The sequence below is a fragment of the Anopheles merus genome, chromosome 2L (assembly GCF_017562075.2).
Source record: "Anopheles merus strain MAF chromosome 2L, AmerM5.1, whole genome shotgun sequence".
NCBI classification, from domain to species: Eukaryota; Metazoa; Arthropoda; class Insecta; order Diptera; family Culicidae; genus Anopheles; species Anopheles merus.
Genome location: NC_054083.1, coordinates 42,898,977 through 42,926,042, shown reverse-complemented (window position 1 = coordinate 42,926,042; position 27,066 = coordinate 42,898,977). Strand labels below are relative to the sequence as shown.

At 45.9% G+C, this 27,066-nt stretch overlaps 1 protein-coding gene across 15 annotated transcripts in view; it reads right to left on the bottom strand.

Annotated features, from left to right (window-relative positions):
- The window catches only part of LOC121591672 (protein bric-a-brac 1-like), a 138,734-nt gene extending 123,089 nt beyond the window's left edge, over positions 1–15,645 (bottom strand). For 4 of the 15 annotated variants that reach the window (XM_041912417.1, XM_041912430.1, XM_041912431.1 and 1 more), the window contains exons 1-2: positions 15,307–15,645; positions 10,623–12,720 (exon numbers count right to left, since the gene is read on the bottom strand). In XM_041912417.1, coding sequence (XP_041768351.1) covers positions 10,623–12,260 — 1,638 coding nt within the window. In that variant the 5' untranslated portion in view covers positions 12,261–12,720; positions 15,307–15,645. Of the gene's footprint in view, positions 1–10,622; positions 12,721–12,778; positions 12,917–12,937; positions 13,212–13,241; positions 13,519–15,170; positions 15,275–15,306 lie in introns of those variants that run through there. The other 11 variants (XM_041912418.1, XM_041912419.1, XM_041912420.1 and 8 more) reach the window with 11 other exon arrangements.
- Positions 15,646–27,066: the final 11,421 nt, after the last annotated feature.

Sequence of the window (27,066 nt, the reverse complement as noted above, 5' to 3'; positions counted from 1 at the left end):
ATCGACAGATTGCACCGTGCAACCAGGGCAGGTGCATGCAATGCAGGGGCGTGTGTGTGTATGTGTAACGATCGCCATCAGCAACGACTTTATTATAAAAGAGCTTGGCCGAGGCGCTCTCTAGGCGCTGTGTGTGATTATCGCTTTTTCATTGCAAACCATTGATGGTTGGCAATCGATGTGAATAGGCTTTTCTTTTCCCCTGATAACCCGTTTTTTGTTGTTGTTACAATGATCATTCCCGCACTCACTCACTCTTTGGTAACATTTACATCTCCCTTCCATCTGCCTTCATCCCACTCTCCACCAGCATTGTGTTGCATTGTAAGCACAATTATTTCTCATTTTATTTATGTTTTTGTACTTTTCAATGGTCTGCTCCCACAGTCGCCCCACCCCGGTCGTTGTTTGTTGATACGGTTTCGGTGGTTGGTAGGGCGCAGTTTCTGTGTTCGCCATTTCAGCCCGCCATTTCCCCCTTGCCCATTCCTGCACCGAATAATAACGACGTAATAGGTGGTTCATTTGGACCGTACTGTGGGTGTCAGTGTGTGTGCCCCGGTACACACATGTACTATGTAAAAAAACTAATTATTTTACCTCCACCTTTCGGTATGCAGTTTCTTTTGTTTTTTTTTTTTTTTCATTGGTTTAGCGGTTAGTCACACTGTGCGGGCGAATAGAAAAAAAATATTTTCCTCTCCGCTTAAAACTGGAGCACAATTTTAGCGACAAGAAGCTACATTGAGCTTGTAAGAACAATGTTTTTACAAAAAAATAGTTACACCTTAGATCTTGGATCATACGCTACAGTCGTTGCCGCCTAAATTTTGACTTCTAGGCATCAATTTTTGTCTATAACGCATCTGTATTTGTCTAAAAATCAACAATGTTTGACTCTAATAGGATTCATTACGATTTAACATTACAAATATACTGAATGACTAAAAATTTGTTTGTTTTGTTGTTGTTGTAGTAATGAAAAAAGACATTTAAATGTGATTAATTTTTCAAGACGTTGTTTTCAGCTCTGTGCATTGAAACTAACCTTTTTTTTACTCCATTAAAACTTCAAAAATCGGCGTAACAATTAGAATTCTAAGTTACATTAATAAAATTCTTCATTGCCTTAATTAAGCTTAATAATTTTGGAACACACGCTTTCAGACATAAAACACACCGTGGGGACAAACATTTATGCGCACTGTCAAAAATGCTTAGCCGTCAGCCTGTAAAATAAAGGTGCATAGGAGGTCATACAAAGCTTTTCGGGTTTCATGTTAATTACTGAGCAGCATTGGAGATAAAATGAAACTAAATTATACTTATGGATAATTTGCAAATAGTTTTTTTTTATTTGAAATGAAATCATGCCAACTTCCCCCAAGCAGTGCAAGCTAAGCCCTGAAGTTAAGAACACTCTCGAACAACCATGCACAATTGTACATGATTCATACGGCAAATAACGATTAAAAGCAAACCTTCAGCCGCCAAATGGAATCAGCCGACATTGTACAACCAACGCTATTCATTTTTCCAAATATAGACAATACCCGACCCATTACGAGCTCGAGCTAGGGCAATAATTATAGTTACGCTTAGACCTCGACACCGGCCGATTCGACGAGTTGGTTTGCTCGCTACACACACAAACACACACAGACACACACGTACAACAGCCTCACTTATCAAGGTGATAAAAAATAACTAATATAATAACACAAAACATCGATCGCATCGTTCGCTACCGTGGCTTATGCAACGAGGCTATTATACACTCACACAACAATAACAAAAAAAAACATATAAATCGTTTGTTTGTACGTCAGTGTCTGTTGCTGCACAGCGAGAATTGGATGAATTTCTGCTTAGTTTCGGGCCCCCTTTTGCAGTGTTTGCTTCTTCGTGTTGATAACATTATCGCCATAACTGACCTCTCACAAAAACTGACCTCTACCGCATTTGGCATTTGGTGGCACTGCCATCCATGTGGGGTGTGTGTTTTTGTTCGGCAATTCCAAAATTCCATTCCAAAAAACCAAAAAATCCACAGGAAATCAATTCCTTCATTTTCTCCCTATTACTTGCAATCATCGCTCTACCCTCAGCACTAATTGAGCACCTATCCTTGAAACTAACAGACACGAAAAAAAAGAGAAAAAAAAGCTTTATAAAAAATAACTATGTGAGCTGATAATCAACTGAGCAACAGTTTGGGCGAACGGGGGAAATGTTTAAAACAATCGTTAATAATCTTCCACATTTTTTGGAAAGTAGAAAAGCAAACGAATCAAATAAACGACGAAGCGATCTGAACCGAAACCTGTCACCAAATAAAGCTACTGATTTACGAGTGGCAAGATTAGGTGGGCATAATACTATACACTCGAAAAAAAAAACACACAATTCCAACTCGAAACCGGGCCGAGCAGAATGACGGAGCAAAATTTACTTGTGGCTTTAAAAATAAAACACAATCGCCACAGAATTGAGTAACGCCTGGCAAGTAAAAATTGTTGTAAAAAAATATACACATAGAAAAGCCGTCGGCAAGCGAGCTTCTGATTTTGGAGTGCGTATTTGGAGTGCAAGAGAAAGAAACAAAAAGAGTTGTGGTTTTTGTTGATTTCCTACAATTTAAAGAGATTTCATTCATGTTTAGTCTTGTGAACTGTTCGTTAATCTGTTTACCAGAGAATTTATCTCGTTCACTCTAATGTCCAATCAAATGGTGCATTTTGACATTTAAAACATTCAACATTAGTATTCAAGTATTCAGCATACGGCACATTAACAACATGTTTATACTACTGGAGTTTGGCTCGAGTTTTGAAGTATCGAAGTTGTTTTTTACAGTTGTGTTTCAGTATTTTTAATACATCTTAAATACATTGATTACTCTTCTAAGTCAATGCTTGCGATTTATTTCTGACCACATCATTCCATGTCATCCTTCTATTTACTTCAGAATAACAAGCATTGCACAAGACACAAGATTGAATACCCTTTCTTAGAAGTCTACCAACTGATTATAGATTCATTGAATTTCTTGCTTTTCTAAACAAAACAGTGTCAAGCAGATCCAATGGCAAGGATTGTTTTGCAAAACATGAATGATGCTAATACTTAAACGTATTTACTTAAGCTTCATTTGATTCCTATTAGCAGTTGTATACGATTTCTGACCATGAAGTTGCTGAAAATTTGTTGCTATTACTATTTTGGTCCAAAATCATGCTGTACAGGAAGTACAATTTTGCTTATTGCTTTTTTTGCTTATAGATTTGCTTGCTTGTTTCGTATACTTGATGAACAAGCTACTACTGCATGTCTAACCATTTTTTAAGATTATCATAAACAATTTAAATACCTTTAAAACAAAGCAAATGCGGAACAAAATAATGAAGATGTCGTTGTAATATGTCTTTGAATATTATGGAGTAGTTGATAACTCTAACTATTGAGCCTGGCAATCGCTGATGATAAAGACATCATTGGTCTGCAGCTCTCCTATATAGCAGAAGCCTACCAAGGGATCTAGCGGACAGCTGAGAAACTCGGATTGCAGATAAACGAGACAAAGACCAAACTAATGGTGACAACATCAGCGGGCCTACCAATAAATAATCAGAATCTACGTGGACGTGACGTGCAGATAGGTGAACGCACTTTTGAAGTCGTCCCAGAATTCACCTATCTTGGGTCAAAGGTCAGCAACGAGAATAGCATGGAAGCTATTGGAGTTGCGCGCAAGGATGCTGGATGCCAACCGGTCATTCTACAGCCTGAAAAATTAGATCACCTCAAAGAACCTATCGCACCGTACGAAGCTGGGACTATATAGTACCTATATAGTACCGCTAGTCACATACGCCTCTGAGATATGGACACTGTCCAAATCTGACGAAACCCTCTTCGCCGCGTTCGCAAGGAAGATGCTCAGAAGGATACTTGGCCCCGTATGTGTGGAAGGACAATGGAGGAGCCGCTATAACGACGAGATGTACGACGACCTCACTGTCGTTCAGCGTATCAAGCTCACCAGGCTCCGGTGGGCTGGTCATAGTGTACACTTAGAAACGGACGACCCAGCCCGTAAAGTCTTTTTAGGCCGTCCACGAGAACAGAGGAGATGTGGTAGGCCCAAATTGAGTCCCAGTGGGCAGTTTCGGACACTCCTATCCGAAATAAATAATTTTATTGATCACCTCTTGTCCGCTTATCATTTTACACTCCGTGCCTCCTTCTTCTCGCCTGCCTTTATCTCGCACAAACGATCAATGATTAACCAATTGCCTCGGCAGAACCGTTTTACAACCAATTCAATCCCATCACACTCCCTGTGATCCACCGAACCTTTTTGCCGAAACAGTGTCACTTTCGTAAGCGCTCTCCAGTTTTGTTCATGGGGTCAATCTTGGGAAGAAAAAAAAAAAACAAACAAAGCCGAAACTCCCCATAGTCACGGCCTGATTAAAAAGACGTCATTGCTTCCACCCCTGTCATGCACTCCTCTCCGTATACCAATTGTGGGGCTCTCCACAAGCAAATCGTTTGTCTCTAGCGTGACCGCGTTTATATCGCCAACCGAATCGTGCTCATCTTGCGACACCAAACAAACTGACAACAGTACAACAATGAACACAGAGAAATGGGGGGAAAGAAAAAAGACCATAAAAAATAAATTGATTAAAGAATGGAATTTAATTGTCGCTTATCAAATTTTTATACATTTTGTGCCGCCCCAAAACACACACACACGCGCACAAGCATGTGATCATGGGGTATGGAAACGATAGCGAACACAATGATGCCCTTTTGTGTGTCCATCCCTTGCTTCCTCTCTTTCCCTCTGGCTTTCGTTCGGTGCCGATGAACCTCTCTGGCGATGGCCTCGAACGGGCCGGCGTGAATTGATATAATATATTTATTTCTATTTAAGCATCAACACCACGGCTCGCCGTGTAATAGCACGCCGGGGCAATTATTTTACAACATTTTTGATAAGGCTTGTGAGTGTGTGTGTGTATGCTGTGTGTGGCGTGGCCCGACACTCGACATTCTGGAACGTTTCAAACGGCAATAAACCTGTTGACTGTGACACCGGCACTACATTTGCAGCTCACAATAAGTACAATAAAATTTAAAAAAAAAATAGCTTGTAACCAAGGGCAAATGCCACCACCCCAGTAAAGGGTTACAAGTGAGGCCAACGAGTTCCAAAATTTATTATATGCTGTTGTGTGGTTTAATATACATTTCAAAACCTCGAGCGGTATCATCCCGGCGACAATCGTGTGCCGGTGCCGGTTGAAAAGTGAAGTTGTTCAATTATTTTATCTTATCTACGAATTATGCTCAATTATTACATCGAACAGTTACCATTCTCCCACGCGCACCGCATTCCCCCTCTTGCGCCAGGGGCCGGGAGACGTTCATCAACGTCCCGCCTGTTTGGTTTCACCTGTTGCGCATGTGTCGGTTAAGGCGAATATAATAATTCGTCGGTGGTGATAAAGAAAATAATCGAATATGGCAGCCTCACCCCCCCCCCTCAAAAGCACAGAAAATATACAAACCAAAATGCTGACCTCGATCGGTGGACCCTTGAAGAGATGGTGCACAAAAACTGAACAAACACACACACAAACACACACACAGCGTCCACCTTGCGTACTGGCGGCTTGTCAATATTTGTGCAGACAGTTTGTAAATTTTCCTTCGGTAGGAGCGCGATACGGTGTTATTGTAAAGTGCCGGTCAAATTATTATTATTTTTTTTTTTTGCTTCTGGGCATGCAATGCTGTACAAACTGTAGCAAGTGGTGGGTTGAGTGTGCTGGCAAAGAATGGCACAAAACGACCGTAGTGATGCAAGAGGGACTCCGACTATGATTGATCAGATGTTTGCTAGTTTTACTACAGCCTCGAGTTGGATGTTTATTTTATTTATCCCATTTCCTGATGAATGCTTCAAAAAAGCTTGTGTATTGATTGTTGAAAGCATCAAACATTTAAAAGAAAAGGTTAAACAAACACCAAACGATTCCGTTTGAATTCCACTGTCACACCACTGAACGCACGCATTCAGCTAACGGGACCAAACCACATTTTTCGCTCGGCAAACACAATAAAGAGACAAATTAAATGTAGCAATTTTGAACCCCGACCCACAACCCGAATGCTTCGCCACAACATCGCTCTAGGAGGTAGGCTTTTATGTGACTCATTTTTCTCGCCATCGCCCTATCGCCTAATGACATCTCTTGGGCAAAGCGTTGTCGTTCAGTAATGTAACCGAACAAACGGCATTACCCGAATCACAACCGTAAAAAAAGGAAACAAACATAAAACTAAACAGTGTAAAGTCGCTTCGGCGAACTCTGTGAGGAGATACAATTTATATAAAATATAAATATAAAACACGATCGTCACACGCGCGTGCGAAACGAAACGATGCGTGCTAATGTCATTGTTTTTTTTTGGAAGCTCTTCTCTTCTTCCTCCTCGCATTGGGGAGCAAGTTGTCAGCAGTGCACATGATGTGCCACCCTCGCTGCGTTAAAGTTTTCCACTTCTCCAGCCCAACTCGACACTCATTTTCACTTGTCGCATTTGTCTGTGCACTCCACCACCGGAACCAAAAAAAATGCTCGTGGATCACACGTGGCAAGAGGGAAGGAAAGGGAGTGGGGTAGGCAAATAAAAATAAAAGAAAAACGGTCACCCCCGTTATGAGTCGCACTTTTGTTGTTGTTTTTTGCCGTTTGTTGTTTGCCACCTCACCACCACCTGCCGTCACCAAAAGACCCACCAGTCAGCGGTGCAGTACCGCGTGCGTCGTCGGTTGCGCTGTTGCGCGTCGGTTGCGCTGGAGCTGGTGCGCGCGATACCCATCAGCAGATCTAGATCTTGACACAGAAAGTATGTTACAAAGCATACATACATATTGACAATCGACCCCGCTCGGTGAAGCGGTGAAGCGAAGGAGCGGGGCTGGTTAAAACGCAAGAAACGACTTTCTGTGTGTACTTAGGCCGTGGGGCCGAGAAAGATGGTTGGGAAGAAAAGACGCGAGAGAGGAGGGAGAATAATATAAGTGTAATAAATGAAGTTGAAAGCAAAGCCGGAAGAGCAGGCAAAGAAGAGCAAAGAAGACGCGGCGATAAGGGACGCGCTTGTCTAGTGCTGGAGCAGAATAGAAAGAAGTATATTCCAGCAGAAGCTGCCACACTGTGCCGGGCCGGGCGAGCCACAGCCAGCGAAACAAGAAAACAGCATAAGAGCACTTACTTTCGTAGGCATTTTCATTAATAACCTCATACATTTTATTACACCCCATCGGCGCGCTTCCTCTCCCCTTTTCCTTCCCTCCTCGTATTACTGATTTCTTCCACCCTTCTCCGCGCGTTCCTTCTGCACGCAAAGTTGAGCAAAAATTCTGATGCTCGCTCGCTGCAAGCAAACGGGGAACGAGAGCGCCTTTTTGCTGTTATAATAATAAATTATAATTTATATATTTTTATCGTCGCGTACACAACCCAAGCTGCCTTCCACTTCTCACGAGCAGCTGAGCAGTTCCACCAGCTCCGCACACTAACGAGCACTTCCTACCAACACTTCGAACACCGATCGCGCGCGCCATTCTGCTCGGTCGCTCTTCCAAACCGGGCGCAAAAACAAAATCGAACCCAAACAGAACCCAAAAAGCAAAAGATCGGCCCACGAGCGGATGGAAACAGGGGTGGTAGGTCGAACGGGGAGCGGTTCCGAAGAATTGGGTTCTCTATTTGTGGGTTTTAGGTTCTGGGCTTCTGACATCGGTTAGAAAACAGGGTGCATCGGAGAGTGTTTACTTTCAGAGGAGGAAATATTTTTAATATTTTAATTTCCTGTATGTAAGCTCGCCTTTGACGGTATTTTATAAAGAATGAAATATGAACAAGTATTGTCTTAGTTTATTTTTGATGAATTGATCGAAATTCATCGTCAAAACTGCCAAAAATGTGTGGTCAAAACAGCTCAATTTTAAGGAATTTTAGATAATTCGTTGCATTTATACCTTTTATGGATAAGTGTTCATAAGTAATAACATTTATTTGTGTTATAAAGTATTCAATTCTGAAAAATTGAAGTAAAAGCTTTATCCTTTAAACCATCACAACAAAAGTCTGACATCGTCGAGATGATTGAATACACCGCTAACCTTGATATTTACATTTAAAGTGCGAGGGTTTTTGGTCAGCAACCGTTACGATTCCGATTGTTCAACTATTTGGTACATTGAGATGCGTAAAAGATAAAAAAAACTGTTTAAAAATAAACTCTTAATGCAAAAAACACCATATTCGTCGCACTGATACGAGACTTTGGACACCGCAAGGAACATTACTGCCCGTGTACTGTTAAAATCCACATTTTAGCGAACAGAAAAGGCGTAAATTAGAGAACTACTAACATTACGGCACAATCAACGGATTTGGAACAGATTAAGAGCAAATTTATCACTTTGTCGCAAAAAGATAAGGAAACTGAAAGTTGAATATCTTCCAACCGATTTGCATAAACCACCGAAAAAAAACAACGTAACAGTGTGATAACAGAATATAGTTTGAACCAAATCTTTCGATTTCTTCCCCCTCACAGCTTGTCCCTCGCTGTCGGAGTTGTTTTAATCACCAAAGTTATTGTACGATAAGTTAATAAAATACAATTTAACCGCAAGACAACGCTACGTCACCCTGTATTTGGTTCATTCGCCAAACTGCGCGCGCGCGTGTGTGTTTGTGTGTGTGTGGTTCTCTTTCCACTCCCTGTTTCCCTTCATGGAGCTTCACATCTTCTCCACAGCCAAAGACCGGAGCGCGACTCCGGCTTTGCGCCACTACAAACGGCGGAGTATTTATATTAGTGTTATTATTTTTATGATTTTTTACGAGGCCGCTCGTCGGAGCCTCTGGGGGGTGGAGGCGGGAAGGCCGGACGGAGAGACGACAGGGCAAGAGCATAAAGTAGAAATGTACACATTTTATTTATTTTAATGTGCGTGCTCCCACTCCAACCGGGACAGTTTTCTTTTCGTTGCGTATGCGGCTTCGCGGGGTTTGATGGCACGCTGGAGGGCTGTGGTACGGAGCGCGGATATTGTTTAAAGCAAGCGTGTAATGGTCTCCCCCCCTTCGGCGTAAGACGTTATTGATATTGGTCTGCATCGCGCGCACAAGAGAGAGAGAGAGAGACGCGGCTCGTCACAACACGCGGTCGTGGGTGTTGTTTTGTGTCGCGCTGCCGTTTGCCCATAAGTGTTCCGCACGGTTTAACGCTCTCGTTTCACTTTCTCGCTAACGCCAATGGGATGGGAGCGGGGAAAGGGCAAAGAGGATGCAAGAACACAGGAAAACATAGAAGAAAAACGCACTCTCACACACACACACACTCAGCACACTAATATTATATATATTTAATTTCCCTCCTCCATCCAGCCTACGCGCCGGCTCGTCTCTTTCATTCTCCAACCCTTAAATGGAGCGGCGAGCCACTTTGCTTTTAGCTTCCCCCACGTTTTACACACACCTTTAACCCTTTTTCAGAATGAAACTCTGAACTCTAAAGGCCGCTTGTTTTGTTTAGAAATGAAAGAACATATGCTCTCCGAAACGGAAAGAAGAAATCATCCCTGGGGCATGATCTTCATCATGATCGTCTTCGTGCTTGGTGCACTGCACTTCAGCGAAAAAATGGGAATTGACATCAAGAATTGCATGCGCTTCATGGCACTACATTGAATTGATGCATTCTAATATCCTATCTCCTATTCCCCCCCAAAGATGGATATAGGTCAACTTCTCCAGCGCGGCCTTATAAAGACTTGTTAAAGTAGCACATTTAGAATTAATCAAATCACTGCCCCCGGGACCAATTGCAAAGTCCCGATCGATCGAGTTGAGTGAGCGTTGGTGGTCACAGCCCTCGCACCGCAAAACTACATTCATTGCCCGAGTTGCATCCGCTGGCAAGAGCACAAGGTACATACTTCCAGCAACCACACACACAGACGGGCAAACGACACAGTGGCTGCTATTTTTAAATGAAATATAGCCTCAAGAATAAAGCCAGAAATAGGACCGGATGGTTGAAATGCACCCTCGCCACCCAAGCAGACCCCGGAGTGCCGCAGGGAGGAAGAATGAGGACCGAGTTCCCAGTTCTAATGGCAGTTTTCATCGCGGCCACATATTGCTCCCGACGACTGTCATAAGTTAAGCGTCTGGTGGTGGGAGGGTGCTAGTGCTAGTGCTTGAGCTAGTTTCCATCCGACCCTAAGTGCTTGGCCGGGTGGTGGTAGTGGATTGTGAAGCGAGGGAAGGAAGCAGGCGAATAAATTCTACTTAAAAGGTAGAAGGCCCCCACCCCACCAGCAATCGATGGCATTACGCTGGTGCACGGGGAAGTATGTTTTATTCTTGGAGCAAATATTGAGTTTGAGCTTGCTGTAAGGTTGAGGTGGACATTTGTGTGAAAAGTGAGAAAATTGAGGGCAAACTCCAATGGAAAACAACCGAAAATGGACTTCAGTTTCTTCAACGCACCCAGTCCTTACTGAAATTGCCCCGCAAACTTACCCTTTCTTCCTCGCGTATCATCTCCGCGATGCCCGGCTTGATCTCCATGTCGTCCGGATGGTTCGCGATCGAGGACGACAGCGACGACATCGCCATCGCGGCCGTATCCAGTGCCGGTGGCAGCGGGAACGATGCGAGCGAATTGCTCGACCCACCGCCACCACCACCACCACTTCCTCCTCCACCGCCGCCGCCGCCACCACCACCACCACCTCCGCCTCCACCAGTCGACTGTGCCAGGCTGGACGGGGTGGGCGGTATCGGCGACGGTACCTCCAGCTGGTCCGGCGTACTGTCAGCCGGACTGCCGATGCTGCTCCGCTCGCCCGAGGGCCACCGGCGCTTGCGGGCGCTCTTGGGCGTGGAGGCCTGAACGGCGGCCGCTGCGGCCGCCTCTAGCCCGGCCGCACCGAGCGGCCACTCGCCTACCGCCAGCCCGGCAGCGGCCGCGGCAGCCGCCGCCGCTGCCGCCGCCACGCTGCTAATGTCGCGCGACGAGATGTGCGGATCGGCCCGCGAAAGGTCGCGCGCGAACTCGCTCAGCCGTGCGTCCATCCGGTGCTCTTTGGTCGTGTCGCGGTCGCGGCCCGCCCGCTGCTTCTTCGCGGCCGCAGCCGCCGCTGCCGCCTGCACGGCGGCCGAGCCGCTCGTGGCCGTACTGTTCGCCCCATTGCCGCCCGCCATTGCTGCCGAAGCCGCACCGTTGGCGAGCAGCGAGCTTCCGACGATCGCCAGCGGGTTCAGCAGCTTGCCGTGCTCCTCGCGATCCAGCTCCTCGGGGCCACGACTTCCGGCCGCTTCCCGCTCGGCCCGGCTGCCCGTCGGCTCGCCCGCATCGCCGCTCACGTCGGCCAGCCCGCGTATCTTCAGCATCTCGGCCACCTTCAGCAGCGGCCCGATCTGGTCCTGGCTCACGTTGATCTCGCCCTTGTACATAAACTCCACGATCGCCTTCAGCTCGGCCCAGCTAACGTCGCGCATGATCACGATCGGGTGCTGGCAGGGGTTGTCGAAGAACAGCGTCTGGAAGTAGGGGCTGCAGGCGGACAGCACCATCTTGTGCGCCTTCATCGACTGGCCGTCGCAGGCGAGCGTGACGTCGACGAACGATTCGCTCTGCAGCAGCTGATCGAACACGCTCGTCAGGTTGGTCTGGTAGTTGTTCCAGCGCAGACAGAACTGCTGTCCACCGCCACCACCACCGGAGGAAGAGCCGCCGGTTCCGGGGGCGCCTGGGCTCGCCTGTTGCTGGGTGGAACGTCCGGCCGGGCTTGCGGCTCGCGACTGGCGGGCGGCCTTGTGCTGATGATGATGATCCATCGTGAGGGGCGAGCAGGGGGGCGACGGTTTCGCCGTGGTCAGTGGTTCCTCCAGCGAGCGCTTCAGGGAGAGGGATGAGAGCGACGAGGACGTGCTGGAGGACGACGAGGACGAGCTGGACGAGGACGAGCTCGACGGCGGTTGATGGTGACCGAGGTGACCACCGGTCGGGTGGTCCGAGGGGCCGGGCGTCCCCGTGCCCGATCGGTCCACCGGGTCCCTGGGCGGGGCGTTCGGATCGTTCGGATCGTGATGGCTCGACGCTGGTGACGGATGGGACACCGATGTTGCGGACGGGGGCGGTGTGTCCGATGGCATCGCGGCTGGTCGGAGTGCTGCACGAGCGGGACACGGTGCTCGAGCCGCCTGCTTGGATTGTGTTTAGATCTCTTTAGAGCTTCACTTGATGCCGGAGAGTGTATTGATGCGCTTTATAACCTCACAAAAATTAGGCTCACTACGTCACCTTAACGTTCACGCACACTCAAAATTAACGTTTGTACACCGGCGATACGCGCGAAAATGCGCCACAGAACTGCATGCGCACAGTATCTTTCCTCTCCCGACACATGCTTGACACTTCAATTCAAGATCAACACACACACATACACTTTTTTCCACTCACATACAAACACACACACACACACTCTCTGCTTCTCTGCTTTAGTTTTATGTTTAAACTTTTTTTCGCACCTTTTGTTCTCCAACTCTGATACACGAACGATTGCCAAACGCTAAAGTTTGTCACCACGGCCTAACTGTGCTGTGCGTACCTGTGCTTTTGGAGGGATGGAAATAAAGTATGCATAAGCTTGCTTTTTTTGCACAAACATTACCAAACGAGCATTAAAAATGCATGAGATGGATTTCTTCGACTACTTCGAGCATGCTATGGGGAAATTGGGGAAAAGCGCAATCATCCAAAAAGTCAGCCCGAAAACACGTTGGTCCTGTGCCTGTGCGAGAAAACCACCCATCCACCATCACAAACACACATGCATACACCGCCCCGTAGAGTGATGTTCCGAGAGCGCGCACCAAGACATCCTTTGCCGTCTCGGAGCCTCGGAGTCTTCGGCGAGTCTTCGGTGAGTTTCGTTTTCGACACATCTGCTGAGTCCGTGTTTCGTCCCACAGTAACTCTCGAAATCTCTCACACTGGCACACACAGACACACACACACACACTGAGACTTCTAACAACAAAACCACGTGCTAGCCGGTGAATTTGTGGGATAGAGGGTAAGTCTTATCGACAACCACTGTTCGTTTATCATCAACACAACACACACACACACACATAAGCAGATGTCCGCTTTTGACAGTCAATTAGAGGTTCGATTAGGTCTTGATTTGTAGCAGCAAAGTGCAGCAAGTGTCTGTGATCATTCTAGCCTACTCTGATGTGTAACCCTTGAGGTCTTTAATGCTTCAAACTCCTTCCTCCAAAATGAACTGAACCTTGAATGCTCTTGGAGTTGGAAGTGTACGAGCGCGGAAATGTGTTCATGTGCTGTCCAAAAATGTCGTTGGACAGTTAATCGCGTTTTAATGTCTCACTTTTCCGGCTCACTCACCGGTCCGGCACCAAAGCAATTGGTGAGGCCTGGAGAGGTCTCTTTCCCCAAAAAAAAAACGAGCGAAGTAAATAAGAAATAGACCACAAGAAATCACGATTATAAAAAAATAGCTGAGCTTTGACAGGGAAGGCAGGGGACACCTTAAATTGTCTTATAGAAACACCATTTGTGAGGCAATTGAGGCCTCCCGTTTTCCCTCCCCCATTGTCCGTGACTCAACCACAGTGTGTGTGTGTGTGTATGCTTAAGCATGGTTCCATCATTTCCTCCAATTTTGTGGCCCACTGCTCCCGTGTGTTGGTCGGTTGTTTTTTTTTTTTCTCTCGCCTTGTTTTATTCCCTAATTCTTCGTTTCCGCATCTGCGTGCGGATTTAGTTTGTTCTGTTTCCGACTCGCCCTTGCCCTTGCCTGACTGTTTTGCTGCTTATTTTCGATTTCTTACGGTTTTTTTTTTTGCCTTTTTGTTGGTATTTTGGTCCGAGGGGTTTTGTTTGTGGCTCTTCCCTCTACCTTTCCCGTTCATTTTTCTAACGCTTTCTTTCCGGTCGTTCCGGGGGTCTCAACCTCTTTGCTCGGGCTTTCGTCGTCAAATAATCACAGTCAGCACACAACCCGCCAGATGCGGTTAATGCGCTAATGCTCGGTGGGCTTTCCGACCGCACTTGAGGTGTTTTTAATTGGAGTTGTTTTTTGTTTTGTCCCTTTTCTTTCCCTCTCTAAAGCATTGTCAAGTGTGACTAAATTTGAATACGAGCGCCATACACTTTGAGAATTGTGGGAGTGGAATGTAATAAAATGCCCCAACTGAGGGTGTTGTTGGCTAATGTGGGGAATATTTTATGCAATTTGAAGTTTTTTGCTTCTTTTCATATTGCACCACATTTAGCATGAATTCGCTAAGAGGCAAAGTGTTGCACAGTGACAAAAGTGCCTCTTAATATCTTTATATAAAAATACTGATGATGCCAACAGACGCCCCATCAACAAGTACTTTGCTTTGCCGTTGCCTTTCCAGCGTCGCAAATTTGTATTATTTAAATAATCTACCACACACACACACAAAAACCCTCCATTGCTGGCTCCAAATCACTCAAACTGCTCACGATTGGCTCATTAAACGTTGGCCCGATCGGAGACGCCGGGGGAAGCACCTGTTTGCGCCGTGCGCCAGAGGAAGATAAATTAACTTGTTCGCCTGCCAGTGTTGGCTGGAGATTTGCTCTCTATTTCTCAAACCGGCAACAAGCAGCAGCAAAACATATACAGGAAAAAAAACGGTCCAAGCAAAACACACCGCAAGCTCGTCGCCGTCACTGTGTTCTTGGCGAAACGAGACTTAAACGGTTTCACATTTACTGTGCACACACACACACACCGACACACACACACGCCAGTCCACAGACCTGTGGCAATGACGAGCATTACCGAGCGGGGGGTATTTGTCAGCGTACAACATCTTGCGCTTGATGACGTTTTAATAATTATTACACAAGAACCTCTCGGTCCCGGCCCCACTTGCCATGCCGCTCCGTTCCGGAGCGTCACACCGTCGTAGTGTGTGCAGTTTTGCACCGAGTCTGTGTCACTTGTGGGATCGTTCACGAAAACAGGGGGGAAAAAGTAACCAAAACCCACCCACCGAACCCACCACGATCAAACGACATTCTTCACAGGCACATCACACACACACACATCCCCATGTACCACTGTGACAACTTCCGGTAGCACAACAATCCTCCAACGCCTGCTTACAAGCACACACACATTCACACACACACACTTACACCCGGGATTACGCAAATAGGGAACTTGCGGCGCGCGCGGAAGCTGCCGTGTTGCACTTACGCGCCGCGTGCAGCCGTGGGAGTTGTGTGTCGCGGATGACGAGAAGACTAAACCCCGAGCGTTGTTGTCGCGGAGACGCCTGCTGCACAGTTAAGAAACTGCATACACACACACACACTCACTGGCACACACATACACACAAACGCACACGTGTTAAAGGGCGGGAGAAGTTGCGATTGCGCGCGCGGAACATTGGTCGCTGTCGGGCAGCAGAAATCGGTCGCTCGCTCGTGTCGTGGGCACCGTCCGTACGCTACGGCATTTCAAACGATTCTGCTACGGCGGCCGCTCTCTCGATTGGTGTGCAGTCCCGTGTGCGTGTTTTGCTGCTGCTGCTGCTGCCGCTGTGTACCAGCGCGGCCTCGGCGATGATGATGGCGATGATGATGGCGATGATGATGACGGGTTGCTGCTGGGGTGGGAGGAGGGGACCGTGCTTCAAAAACAAACCAGAAACCGGCACGCCGTACACGTTTGCTATGCTGTGGGACCGAAACTGCTCGAAAACCCGACGGTGTGCTGGCCTCGTGTTGGTGAGCACGCTGCTCGCTCTCCTTTCTCGGTTTGGTTGTTTGCGCGGGAGAGGGTGGCAGTGAGAATTGGATACATTTGAATTGGGAAAGATGCTCGGCTGGAAGATGATGGGTTGGTGTAACTAGTTTTTTTTTAATATCGTTGCAGCTGTATATTAATTATTAATAATCTTTTGTAACTCGCTGTAGAAGTGTTATTTAAGTGTTATTTTGTTAAAATGTAAATTAAAATGTTATAAAAGTGCATAACTTCGTTTTACTTCTCAAAAGTAACGTGCGCTTCTTTTAGATGCTTCTTTTTGAACAATCAATTGAAAGAAAACAAGCAATTTTGAATAAAGATATAAAATAAATTAAATAAATTAGTAAAACCATGGAACAAGCATCCTTGCAACATTATATCATTTAATCCACATAAAACATAAGGAGAAGCAAGCAACAAAACTGCATAAAATAAATAATGACAGTTGCCCACAAAAAAACAGATATCAATCATTCGCCGGGGGAGAGTGGAAACTGCTCGAAAAGTCCGCTGCTGAGTGCGTGTGCGTGCAATAGCTCGCACGTTCTCTCTCTCCCTTATTTACCTTATCTACACCACCACGCGGTACCTAGCGGAGAGAGCGAAAGATTTTGAATCAAACACATGGTTGCCTGTTGGGCGCAGCAACAACAACACCAACAACAAAACACACCCCACACCTGTGGGCAGGGAGAGCGAGAGAGCCAAGCTGTCAAAACAAACCGCCGTATTTCGCTCTCTTTTTCGCATTCTCGCTCTCTTCACGCGCGAACGCCCGGAACAAACTACCCGATGACGGCAGTGAGGGTGATGATGATGATGACGCTGATGATGGAATACTATTTCCCCTCCATCACGCAGGGCCAAAAAGCATGGCCCGCGTACTCGCACGTTCCATCTCGTTCGCACGCTTGCCGCTGCTGGCCGGTGGATAGAGCAGGCACACCATACACACGGCAGCGCGTTGCCCCAATCGGAAAGCACCATTCGATGCCGGGTGCGTGTCGATCAAAGCTTCCTTTCCCCACCATTATCGGCGATGGTGGGGTGGACCCGCCACACACAATGCGATAGCCGAGCGCGATGGTTTCTCGTTCACCTATCCCCCCCACACACAAAGACCCGAGCCGAACCGTGTGCTGTGCAAAAATGGGCAAAAATTGAAAGAAAAGAAACAAAGCAAAAAAAAAAACAGCATGGAGAGCAGCGCACACGCCATTCAGGGTTTCGGGTTCGCCGGTGAGAAGGCGGTGCCTTTGTGCGAAAAAGCCGTGCAGGCCGAACCGAACGCGGCAGAAAGAACACACCTAGCGTTGGACCTAGGTGGGAAGAAAAGAAAGCACCATGCCCCCGTGGGCGAAGAGGAAGAAAGTGACGCACAGCCGTGCGAAATGGCAAGAAAAAGAAACACACGCACTTGGCCGGCGGCGGGCATAAGTAGGCGCTGCACGAGCAAGTACATATGCAACGAACGATACGCACTGTTTTGCGTGCGTTGCAGCGGAAGCGTATCTCCTTCGCGGCTGGCGATGCGCTTGCCAAGGGGTGGGCTTTTTTCTGTGCTGGGGAGAAGGGTGATTTCGATCGAAAAGCTTCTTTCTCAACGGATTGGTTAGAAAAGGGAAAAGAAGACGCTTTTTTTGGTTGATCAAATTACAATTTTAATACAAAGATTGAAGAATACCTTTTCTTTACTTCACATCTAATCATGTTTTTAGATCAATTACGAAGCATTTTTATAACTTATTTTTCAATTTCAATAGAATTTTATTTTACCTTTTAATTGCACTTGCTGTTATTTGCATTTCATTCCAGCAGCGCTCGTTACATCGTAATTATGCGATGGACGAATCACACAATCACGCTGCTCAATACCTCAATGCCGCATTTGGGGCAAAGGGAGGGTCGATAGCAATTATTGACAAGGATTTTCACATCATTTTAATGGGGGAGAGGGAGTTGAAGACTGGGGGAAGGGTTTTCTTCTGAGAACTGCCACCGCCGCTGAGCAAGTATGATCGATACAATCGTTTGTTTTTAATGAGCAACGGATAATGGTTTAGTGATACATGATCGCGGATAGAATAAAACTGAACGGCCCCATCCGACCTGCAGTTCGACAACTTCGACGGCCTCATTTCGGAGTGCGATTGCGAGGTTGCGTGTTTGCATTCGATGCTTATGATGGAGATATTTTATGTATTCCCATCAGCGGGCGAATGATTGTTTGAGCAATTTAATTGCCCGGCTGGCAAGTTTAATTTTAGCGATGGGGAAGCAATGTTTTCGATATTGGTAGGTTAAAAACACCGATATTAGTGTGTAATTGATTGCATTTATCAGCTTAGATGTCTGGAAAGTGACGTCAAAAGAGACATACAAAAAGGAGCTTGAAGAAAAAGATCGTAAAGAGCGCTGTATCGTCAGAAACTTTTAGTCCTTCGAACCGGATTCAACTCGCTGGAAGTAGCGATCAGCATTCATTCAACGATTCATTGAGCCATTCGGGCCTTGCTACCTGTGCGGGGAAGCAACAATTAACTGAACGTTTTTAAAAATTCACATTGTCATTACAAAATATTGTGAATCGTTTTGACATGCACCCGGTCAGCGCGAGCCGTATGACAGCTCGTGGGACTCCTTTCACCTGCACCTCTTTTACGACCGCACGAGCGCATAGGGAACCTCGGAAACAGTTATTAAGTCGTTCATGCCCAAACGTTACCACTAGCTGACAGTGCGTTAACATAAAATTATTTGCGGTTTGAACTTCGCAGGGACCCCAAACGGCACACTGTTGAAATCACTCCATCAAATCGATCGGCGATGGTGCATTGCCTTCAAGCTGGGACCCCCGTTCGGTAGCGGGAACGATTGAATATTCACTTTAAAGTTTGATTTATTAATTGCAAATTGATTGGTGAATTATGGAAACCGACTCCCAGCCGTGAAAGGCGGGAAAGGATATTTAGATTTAGGTGAGCTGGCACGGTTTTCAGTCACAGGAAGGAAAGAAACGGGAAAGACAGGGCACCGATCGCGACTACCCACAGTACCAACTGTTTGCAGTTCCTCCCCACCACCCAGCTCGCTGAGCAACGGGGTCTATAATCAAATATTTATCCCTCAGAAAACTACCACCGGCCGCGAGCGGTCACGTTGGCAGCAATTACGTTTGGTAATATTCGTTTTCTTTCCTCCTTCTTTCGGCTCCCCAATACCTTTCTTCCCGTTCCTTCTGCGCCTTGCTCCAGCGTCGGGAAACATCCTGGGGAGGTCATTTTTTGGTGCGTTGGTACTGCTTGATGTTTCGTCAGCAGCAGCACAATCACCACGGATGGACATCCAACCGTCATCCTCAATGCGCGGTCGGAATTGCTTCTTCTACGTGCAGTGGTTCAGCAGTGGTCGCGATCTCGCTCTTCGACCCGTCGACTTCCTGTTGCTACCGGCACCAACGATATTAACCAGCGCGCACACAGAAAAGCAGCAGTAGCCAGCCGGGACCATTCCCGCGGGCCGGCCGAGCGCGAACCGAGCCGTGCACCGCATGCCGGCAATATGCTCCGTTATTGTTTATATCAACACAATTAATTAGCCTTTGATATTTTTCTGTGCTCACCGCGGCTGCCGGTTGCGTTTTGTACCGTGTGCTCGCGCTTTCTTGATGTTATTATTCTACTTCGTTGGCCGTAAGAAAATGGATGGAAAATCGATTTTTCATTTGAAATAATCATAGGAACGTGCGAACACACTGGTTGAGGAGTGGAGTGGAGGGGACATTGCTTCATGGTATTGCTCCTGCCGTGTTTCGTGTCCCCGCTGGGAAGTGTTGAACGATCGCGTAACGATCGATTGGAATGTTGTGTCTGAATCTTTTTTTTATGACATGGAAATCATTTGCTCCTCTCTGTTGGTAGCAAAAGCAAAATTTTGTTTGAATTTTCTGCTCTTGCTATCACCACTAGACACTGTACAGTTGGTGAGGTACGATGATGAGGCATTTGATGCGTTTTTTTTCTCATCTTTTTCCTTCATAATCGATGTGCAAAAAAAAAAAAACAACCATTTCGATCGAACCAGATTGTTAAAAACTTTTCCATTTTCCACGGTTCCATGCTGGGGCAGAGATGGTCCCCCTTGCATGTAGCACTCTTCTCACTGGAAGTGCATCGTTAGCAGCACCGGCTCGACTTCACACTACTCCCGTACTCCCGGCTAAAGAACACAAAAACAAAACGACAAACGGAAGCCACCCCAAACACACACACACAGCCAGGATGGTTTTGGAAAGAAAAGTGTGTTTATTTTCTTTTCCAGGAATCTACTACCGTGCGGGCATGTTGGCAACGGTCTTCGCTCGAAAAACACTGAGTGTGGGGGGAGAGAAGAGGGAAGAGGAGCTTGCGGTTGAAGGTGAACTAGTCGAGCCGTAAAAATATTGATGTAAATTTTAAAGAAAACATTAATCATCTGTCTTTGCTAGGGGGGGGGGGGGGTGGATGGGGTTGAGCGGATTCGGCGTTTAGGCGGCTTTTCGTTTTTAAAAGACGGGTGAACAAAAAATAAGGGAAAAGAATGGGGTCACACGTTAGGGCACATGGAATGGAACAGCTTTGATCGTTGGTGAGTTATGCAAATTGCTATGAATTGAACTGTTTTCGATTGAAAAATGCAATTGGAATAAAATTGCTGCCGATATAATGGATGACAAAAATTTGAGGAACTGTACAAATAGCCTCACATAAAGACAAAAATTAAGCTTTATTTTAGAAATCAATACTCTGATGCATTGTTTCTCAGTTTTCCATTTCTTTACTTGAGCAGGAATCAATTTCACTCTCTAGCACTCCCTCCGTGGCTTTTGGGACAGATGATCGCAGTTTATGCCAATCGAAAACGACGTTACATCTTATATCTTATATTACATTTTGTGTACAAATCAATGAAGTTCATTTATATCATTCCACCTATTGTGCTGTTGCTGCAACTGCGAAATGGTTGAAGTTTTTAGGTTTTTTTTTTCATTTTTAGGTTCAATTAGATACATGAGTGTTGCATAGCAATTTAAGACTTTACCACAAGTCGTTTGAATGACATTTTTGACAATATTATTACACGATCATATTAAAAAAATATTTCAAAATCAATAAATGCATTTATTACCCAATTTTCCTTCATTTTGCTGCGAATTGAACTGCTGTAAAACATCAAAAAGTCTAGCAAACTATCGTCGATTTGAATGGCTGGCATAACCGCTGGCTCATGATCATGATGCTAGATTTACATGACAGTCTTGCATAACCAGTGTATTTATACTTTTTCCTTTATACTAGCAATCCAATCATCCATTAGATAATTGCTCTGCCCTATAACCAGTGCTGCAAATTGTCAAGATTAACATATCCGTGGTTGATTGATGCTCATTGCTGATACACAATGAAAGTGCGTCATGACATGCCGAACATGCGGCATGCGAGTGCAGTAGTCAAACCCGATACTCTGATTGACAAGCTGAGTTTAATGCCGGCGCAAACATAATCATGTTTTTTTTCTGACTGTGAACAGTGCTGCCAAATGACACTGTTTCAGTCACCAACATTCATGACTACACAACTGAGATGATCTGAGTTGAGACTCGTACAGTTTGTGGACCAATCACATGCTTGGTGACATTTTGTGCAACCTACTCTTGGTCAGTCATTATTTTGTTTCAGCCGGAATTTGTCATGACTGTGTCCGTGACATTTTGTACCACTGATCACAGTAAAAAAAAGTCATGACAAAGTGACTGGTCAAGCGATGGTCATAAAAATGTCACTAAGCATGTATTGCTCATGCCAATAGTTGTGGATGGATTTCGTTTCAGTCATTTTTTTATGTGATTGATTTTTCTCATCAGATTTTTTATGACATTGAAGGTGAAATTTTGCAGCACTGTCTATAAGTATTATAGATGTATTAAAATTCCTTAGTTTGTATTCATTTAGACAAAACAGATTTATATTAAAGTGGTTTAATGAACATCAATCTAAAAAATAAAATTAATTTAATCTAAAATGTTTTACTATTTTTCCTAAATTTCACCACACTCAAATTCAGCCAAAACTCTCACGTTGATGACCCCCTGCTTCATTGGACTGCCTTTCAACCGGTAGCCCGCGCCAGCAAACGCGCTCTCCCAGCACCAAATCAGCACACACAGCCTCCGTCCCATGGGAAAATGGGTAATAAAATCGAAAAATTGAAATAATCACCGTGAACTTCCGATTCACTTCCGATTCCTGTCCCAGCGTTACGATCTTATTGATCTTTCATCCCTACCCCACCTTGGGCCACCTTCCCATGCCGGTTGTGCCAGTTTCCATGTCTCTGTCTCTCCCTTGCTTCATCTCGCTACCCTTTGCATGCGTTGATTTGTCTGGTCGCGCTCGCTAAATCTTTATTAACATTAATGAGCCTCCATTGGGAGGATTTGCTAGTTTTCCAGCAATTTCTTTTGCTCTCCATCGGCCAACCACGACCATGGCCGCTGCTTGATCGTACCAGCGAATCGACCGTGCTTTCAATAACTATTCAATATTTTGACACTAAGTGTACTTTGTCTTACGTGCTTGTGTTACGTCTTTTCTTGTACACTTCTCTCACTTGCTTTGTCCCTTTAGACGTAGATGCCCCTGCCGAGCGCTCGTTCATTAGCCGTCGTCTCCTTTCGTCTCTCCTGGGCAGGTTGGTGATTAGTTTTTGTGCGCGTTCCTTCGTTCGTTCCTCCGCTCTTTCTGGGGGCGTTTATATGTGTGGTGGGCGATTATTTTGCCTTTCATCGTTGGGGTTAAGAATCTGTGCCCCTCGCCGAAGGCATAGATTTTCTACATGATCACACATTCCAATGATTGAATGGGAGGGAGAGAGAGAGAGAAGCCGGGAGGGTCACATTAGACCCTTCCCGCCACTCTTCCCCCTCTCGAATGACACGAGCGTAAAGGGACGAGTGGGTAAAATTCCAAAAACTCAACAACCGATACAATTTCTTCGTTTAATTCATCTAAATTAGGTACCCCGGGAGCGGAAACAATTTATTCGAGGTCTTTGCGGAACAAGCCAACCCTCGGATCCTTCGGGAACGGAACGGGAAGAGAGTGGGGACAGGCAGGACGCCTCAAAACGGAACTACCGAAATAAGCAGGTAGCGCGCAAAAAAGTACCGAACGCAACTTGAACCTAGAGGGGGAAGAAGGTCCGAGTGGGCGGTCAAATTCGGTAGCCAGCTTCGGAACACGGTCGAAGAGGTCGTTCATTTTCACTGCTGCACAGTGTCCGGTTGAAGGTAATCATTCAATCAATGTGCTGGTCAATCGACTCTCCAAGCGGAAAAGGCTGCGCAATCGCACAAGGGGGAGCTGCAAATTTTACCGCCAAAAACCGCCGTTACTAACGCTGTCGGAGTAGCGTCCAGCGCAGCGAAAAAGCAGCCTGCCTGGTGCGTGATCACTTCCCTTTTCCTGCAAGTGGAGGCATAAAATGCAAAAGCCCCGGCACAGTGGCAGCGATCGAAATTGGAGCGCGAACGGTCGGCGGTGCTGCTGTTCGGTGTGGGACGAAAAAGGACCTACAATTTTTGCAACATTTTTAATGATGCCTGCGTGCCCTGACGGAGAGGTCTGAGGCTGCCCCGAATTCTGCTGCCCCGAAAGAATGGCCAGCGCACCGAACAGCACCAGAAGCTTCCGGCGTTGATGAAATGCGTTCGATTGAAAGTGTCTTAAGTATAGGGCGAGGGAAATATAATTTATTAAAATACTATGCTTAATGCAGGAATGGCAATGCCATAAAAGGAGCAAAAAAGCTGCCCAGCATACAAAGTATTATTACAATCGATCGAACCAAATGCCGACTGTACCGTGTATGACCAGAATCCGTTTTGGATTCGAAGAAATGCAACTCAACGCCACGAACGCGCAGGACATTAGGAGTCGTACGGAAAACCCGGCCTGGCTAATGATGGTCCAGCAGATGAATTGTTTTAATACATAAACATAAACATACCGATCGAACGGGCCGATCCTCAGCCACATGAACACAGCGCACATAATCACCGCCAGCCGCCATTCACCGGAAAACAATCCGGCTGCTTGATTTGCGCAAAAGCAGTGCTGTGATCGTAATTTCTTGTTTTATTTCTAGTTGTGAACGTGTTTGTGTGTGCGCGCACCTTTCGGTTCCCCTCTCGGCTCTCACAGAAATTGCCCCCTCTTTTCCCTTCGACTCGAGCCAAAGGAAACAGCCGAACCGAACTTGGTGGTGCTGGTGGTGAGCTCATTTTTTATGAAAATTATTTATTTTCCTTTCGCCGTGTACTTCACGCGAGCAATTGCAGTATGGTGCGCGGGGGCCAGAAGAGAAAAAAAAACACCACAGAACAGAACTACGTCGGCCCGTTACGGAAACGTAATAATAATATGTGCGTAATGTTTGATTCTAATGCTGCGCGCCCCCGGAGGCGGAGGGGATTGTTCATTGTTTCTACAGCCACGCGAGGTTAGGTGGTGTAGAAAACGGATTAGAAACCGAACGAATTAGCCACATCCGCAGCTGCTTTGTTACGGATGATGAGTCGTTAGTTGGGACGGCAACGATCAGCCGATCGTTGACCACGATTAGGCAGGAACAGTGTTTTCTTTTGCGGGTGAAGTTTGCTACAGAGGTTTGTAATTGTTTCAAGTGCTTGGATGGAGGTGTTGAACCGGAATCTGAAGATGATTGTATTTTGGAGTTGTAAAGTTATCTGGTATAGGATCATAAAGGTGCGATTGCGATATCTCGTTTAAGCAGATAAGTTGAGGTAAACGATAAGAAATAAACTGTTAAAGAAGATAAATCTATTTAATAAGATTTTCTGAAGCATCTTCAATATCTCACACATATATTAAGCCTTAAATTAGGAAAAAAGGCAATATTACTTACATTAAGCTGTAGCAGGAAAGAATGACTGAAGCTTATAACAATGCGATGACATCATACAGGAACTCTGTTTCTATTTGTAGTCTCAACATGAAGATTGAAGATGATCAATAAAATCAAAAGCTCCAAGAAGTATTGAGTCTGAAGTTTCAAGGTTTAAATTGAGAATGAAAGACAGATTGAAAGGCTTTTCTATACCCAAAAATCATTTCATCGAAAGTTCTACTACATTCTATGCGAATGTAAAACTTCCTGTTCGATAGATTTCAAACAAAACCGGAGAAACGACCCCAAAAACATGTATGTTTTAATATTTGAATTATTCTTCGCACAGACTACGAGTGAGCTGCATTTACAATCAACCGTACAGAGAGTACGGAAAAGCACGCGTTCGTACAACAAAAAAAAAACCCTCCATCGACTCACATAAACGAACAAATCCTAGCAAACAGCATGACGACGGGCTATTAAAAAGCGTTAACTGCAGCCAGCGAATGGGAGCATAACGAAGTAACGCAATGAAATACGGCGTTGTATCAAACGTACGCATCAATAAAACAAACCCCTTTTCGGTGTAAGGAGAACATACACCGCACCGCACTGCACACTTCCCTCACCCCCACCATCATCATCATCATCATCATCACCATTTCACTGTGAGAGATAATTTTTATGTGACTACGGTACTTACGGGCAGGGGCTTTCGAGGGCTAACGGTAGACGGTGTCGAACATCGTAGAGTGCGGGGAGTGTGCCGCGGGATTTTAATATTTCTTCTATTGATATAAACTAAAGATAGAAATAATTTCTCCTTACTACGGCTTTTGGGATGCAGAGGATAAGAAAGGGGAAAAGCGGGTTAAAAATGAGTTTCATTTTAAGCCACGCTAACGTTAATGGGTTTGTGGTGAAGGCGAACCAGAACTTAATGTGAGGTGAAAACAAAGATTGCGACTTGCACAGCAACCATTTCCAGAAACGCAAACGATTAAGACAGTTGATAGAGGCACCAGCAACCACACGTAATGCATGCTAATGTTGCCTCAATACCCAAACAAGGTTACACATTTTAATTGAACCATTTTGTGTCATAAACATCACCGTCTGCCCTGAAGGCACGATCGGGTCCGTCTCATAAAATGCAAACACCTCGCTGCAATCCATACAACCGACCGACAATCTGCACGATTACCGAGCGGTGTTGATGATGGTTGCCTTGCTGCTGATAGTGCTACACATGATGAGCATGATGATGATGATGATACGCTTGATAAAGATAGCTTTCTAAATAATCTTCCACTTTCTACGATTGTAGCAGACACACTGCACACGCCTGGAATGCCCGGCAAGCCTTGCGGGCAAGATGCTACGCTTCTTAAATGGTTCGGTTCAGGAGAAGGAAGGCTTCAACCTTGAAGAGGAAGCGAAGGAGTCAATCTCACCAGTCGGCCGGCGGTTTCCGGGGCCATTCTTAGCATACAGATGCATACGCTCCGTTCTCGTGCTCCATTTGACCCAAATGAAGTTGTTGCTGAATGGTAAAACGATTTGCTCGGTAAACGACGACGACGACGACGGCGAAGAGCATGCGGTCAAGGTGCAAAGTTCTTCCGTTCTTCAAAGGCAGCAAACGAAGCAGCAGCACCATACCATAACAGAAATCGAACACGAGGGTCAGACCAGATGGTGAAAGGTGAAAAAGTTGAGCTACTTCCAAGCCGTAGTGTGTACAGAGCTCGGAGTTCAGCATCATCATCATTATCATCACCGTCGTCGTCGTCGTCGTCACCGCCGGTCGTAGGTGTCGTCCGAAAATGAAAACGTTTTCCTTTCAGATTTGCAAAACTCCCCCCGAACTCTCCCCGTGTTTCTGCATGGGAAAAGTCAGAGCTTCCTTGTGCTTGAAAGTGGAGCCACTGTGAGCTGTGGTTGCCCAGCCGGTTGCAAAGCCGTTTGAGAAGATGGCAAGAGTTTGCATATAAATATACAAACCGATTACCCAAGCGCAAGTGGATGCAAGCGGGCGAGGGTGCAAGAAAGAGATCGAGCATGTCCAACGACCGAGCCCGATGGTGTGGACCATCCGAAAGCCTTCCCAAAACGACCCATCCCGAAAGACGATGTAAGGAATGTGATAGTTGTTATCTTAGAATCTCGGTGTTGATGTTCGCACTCGATGGTTC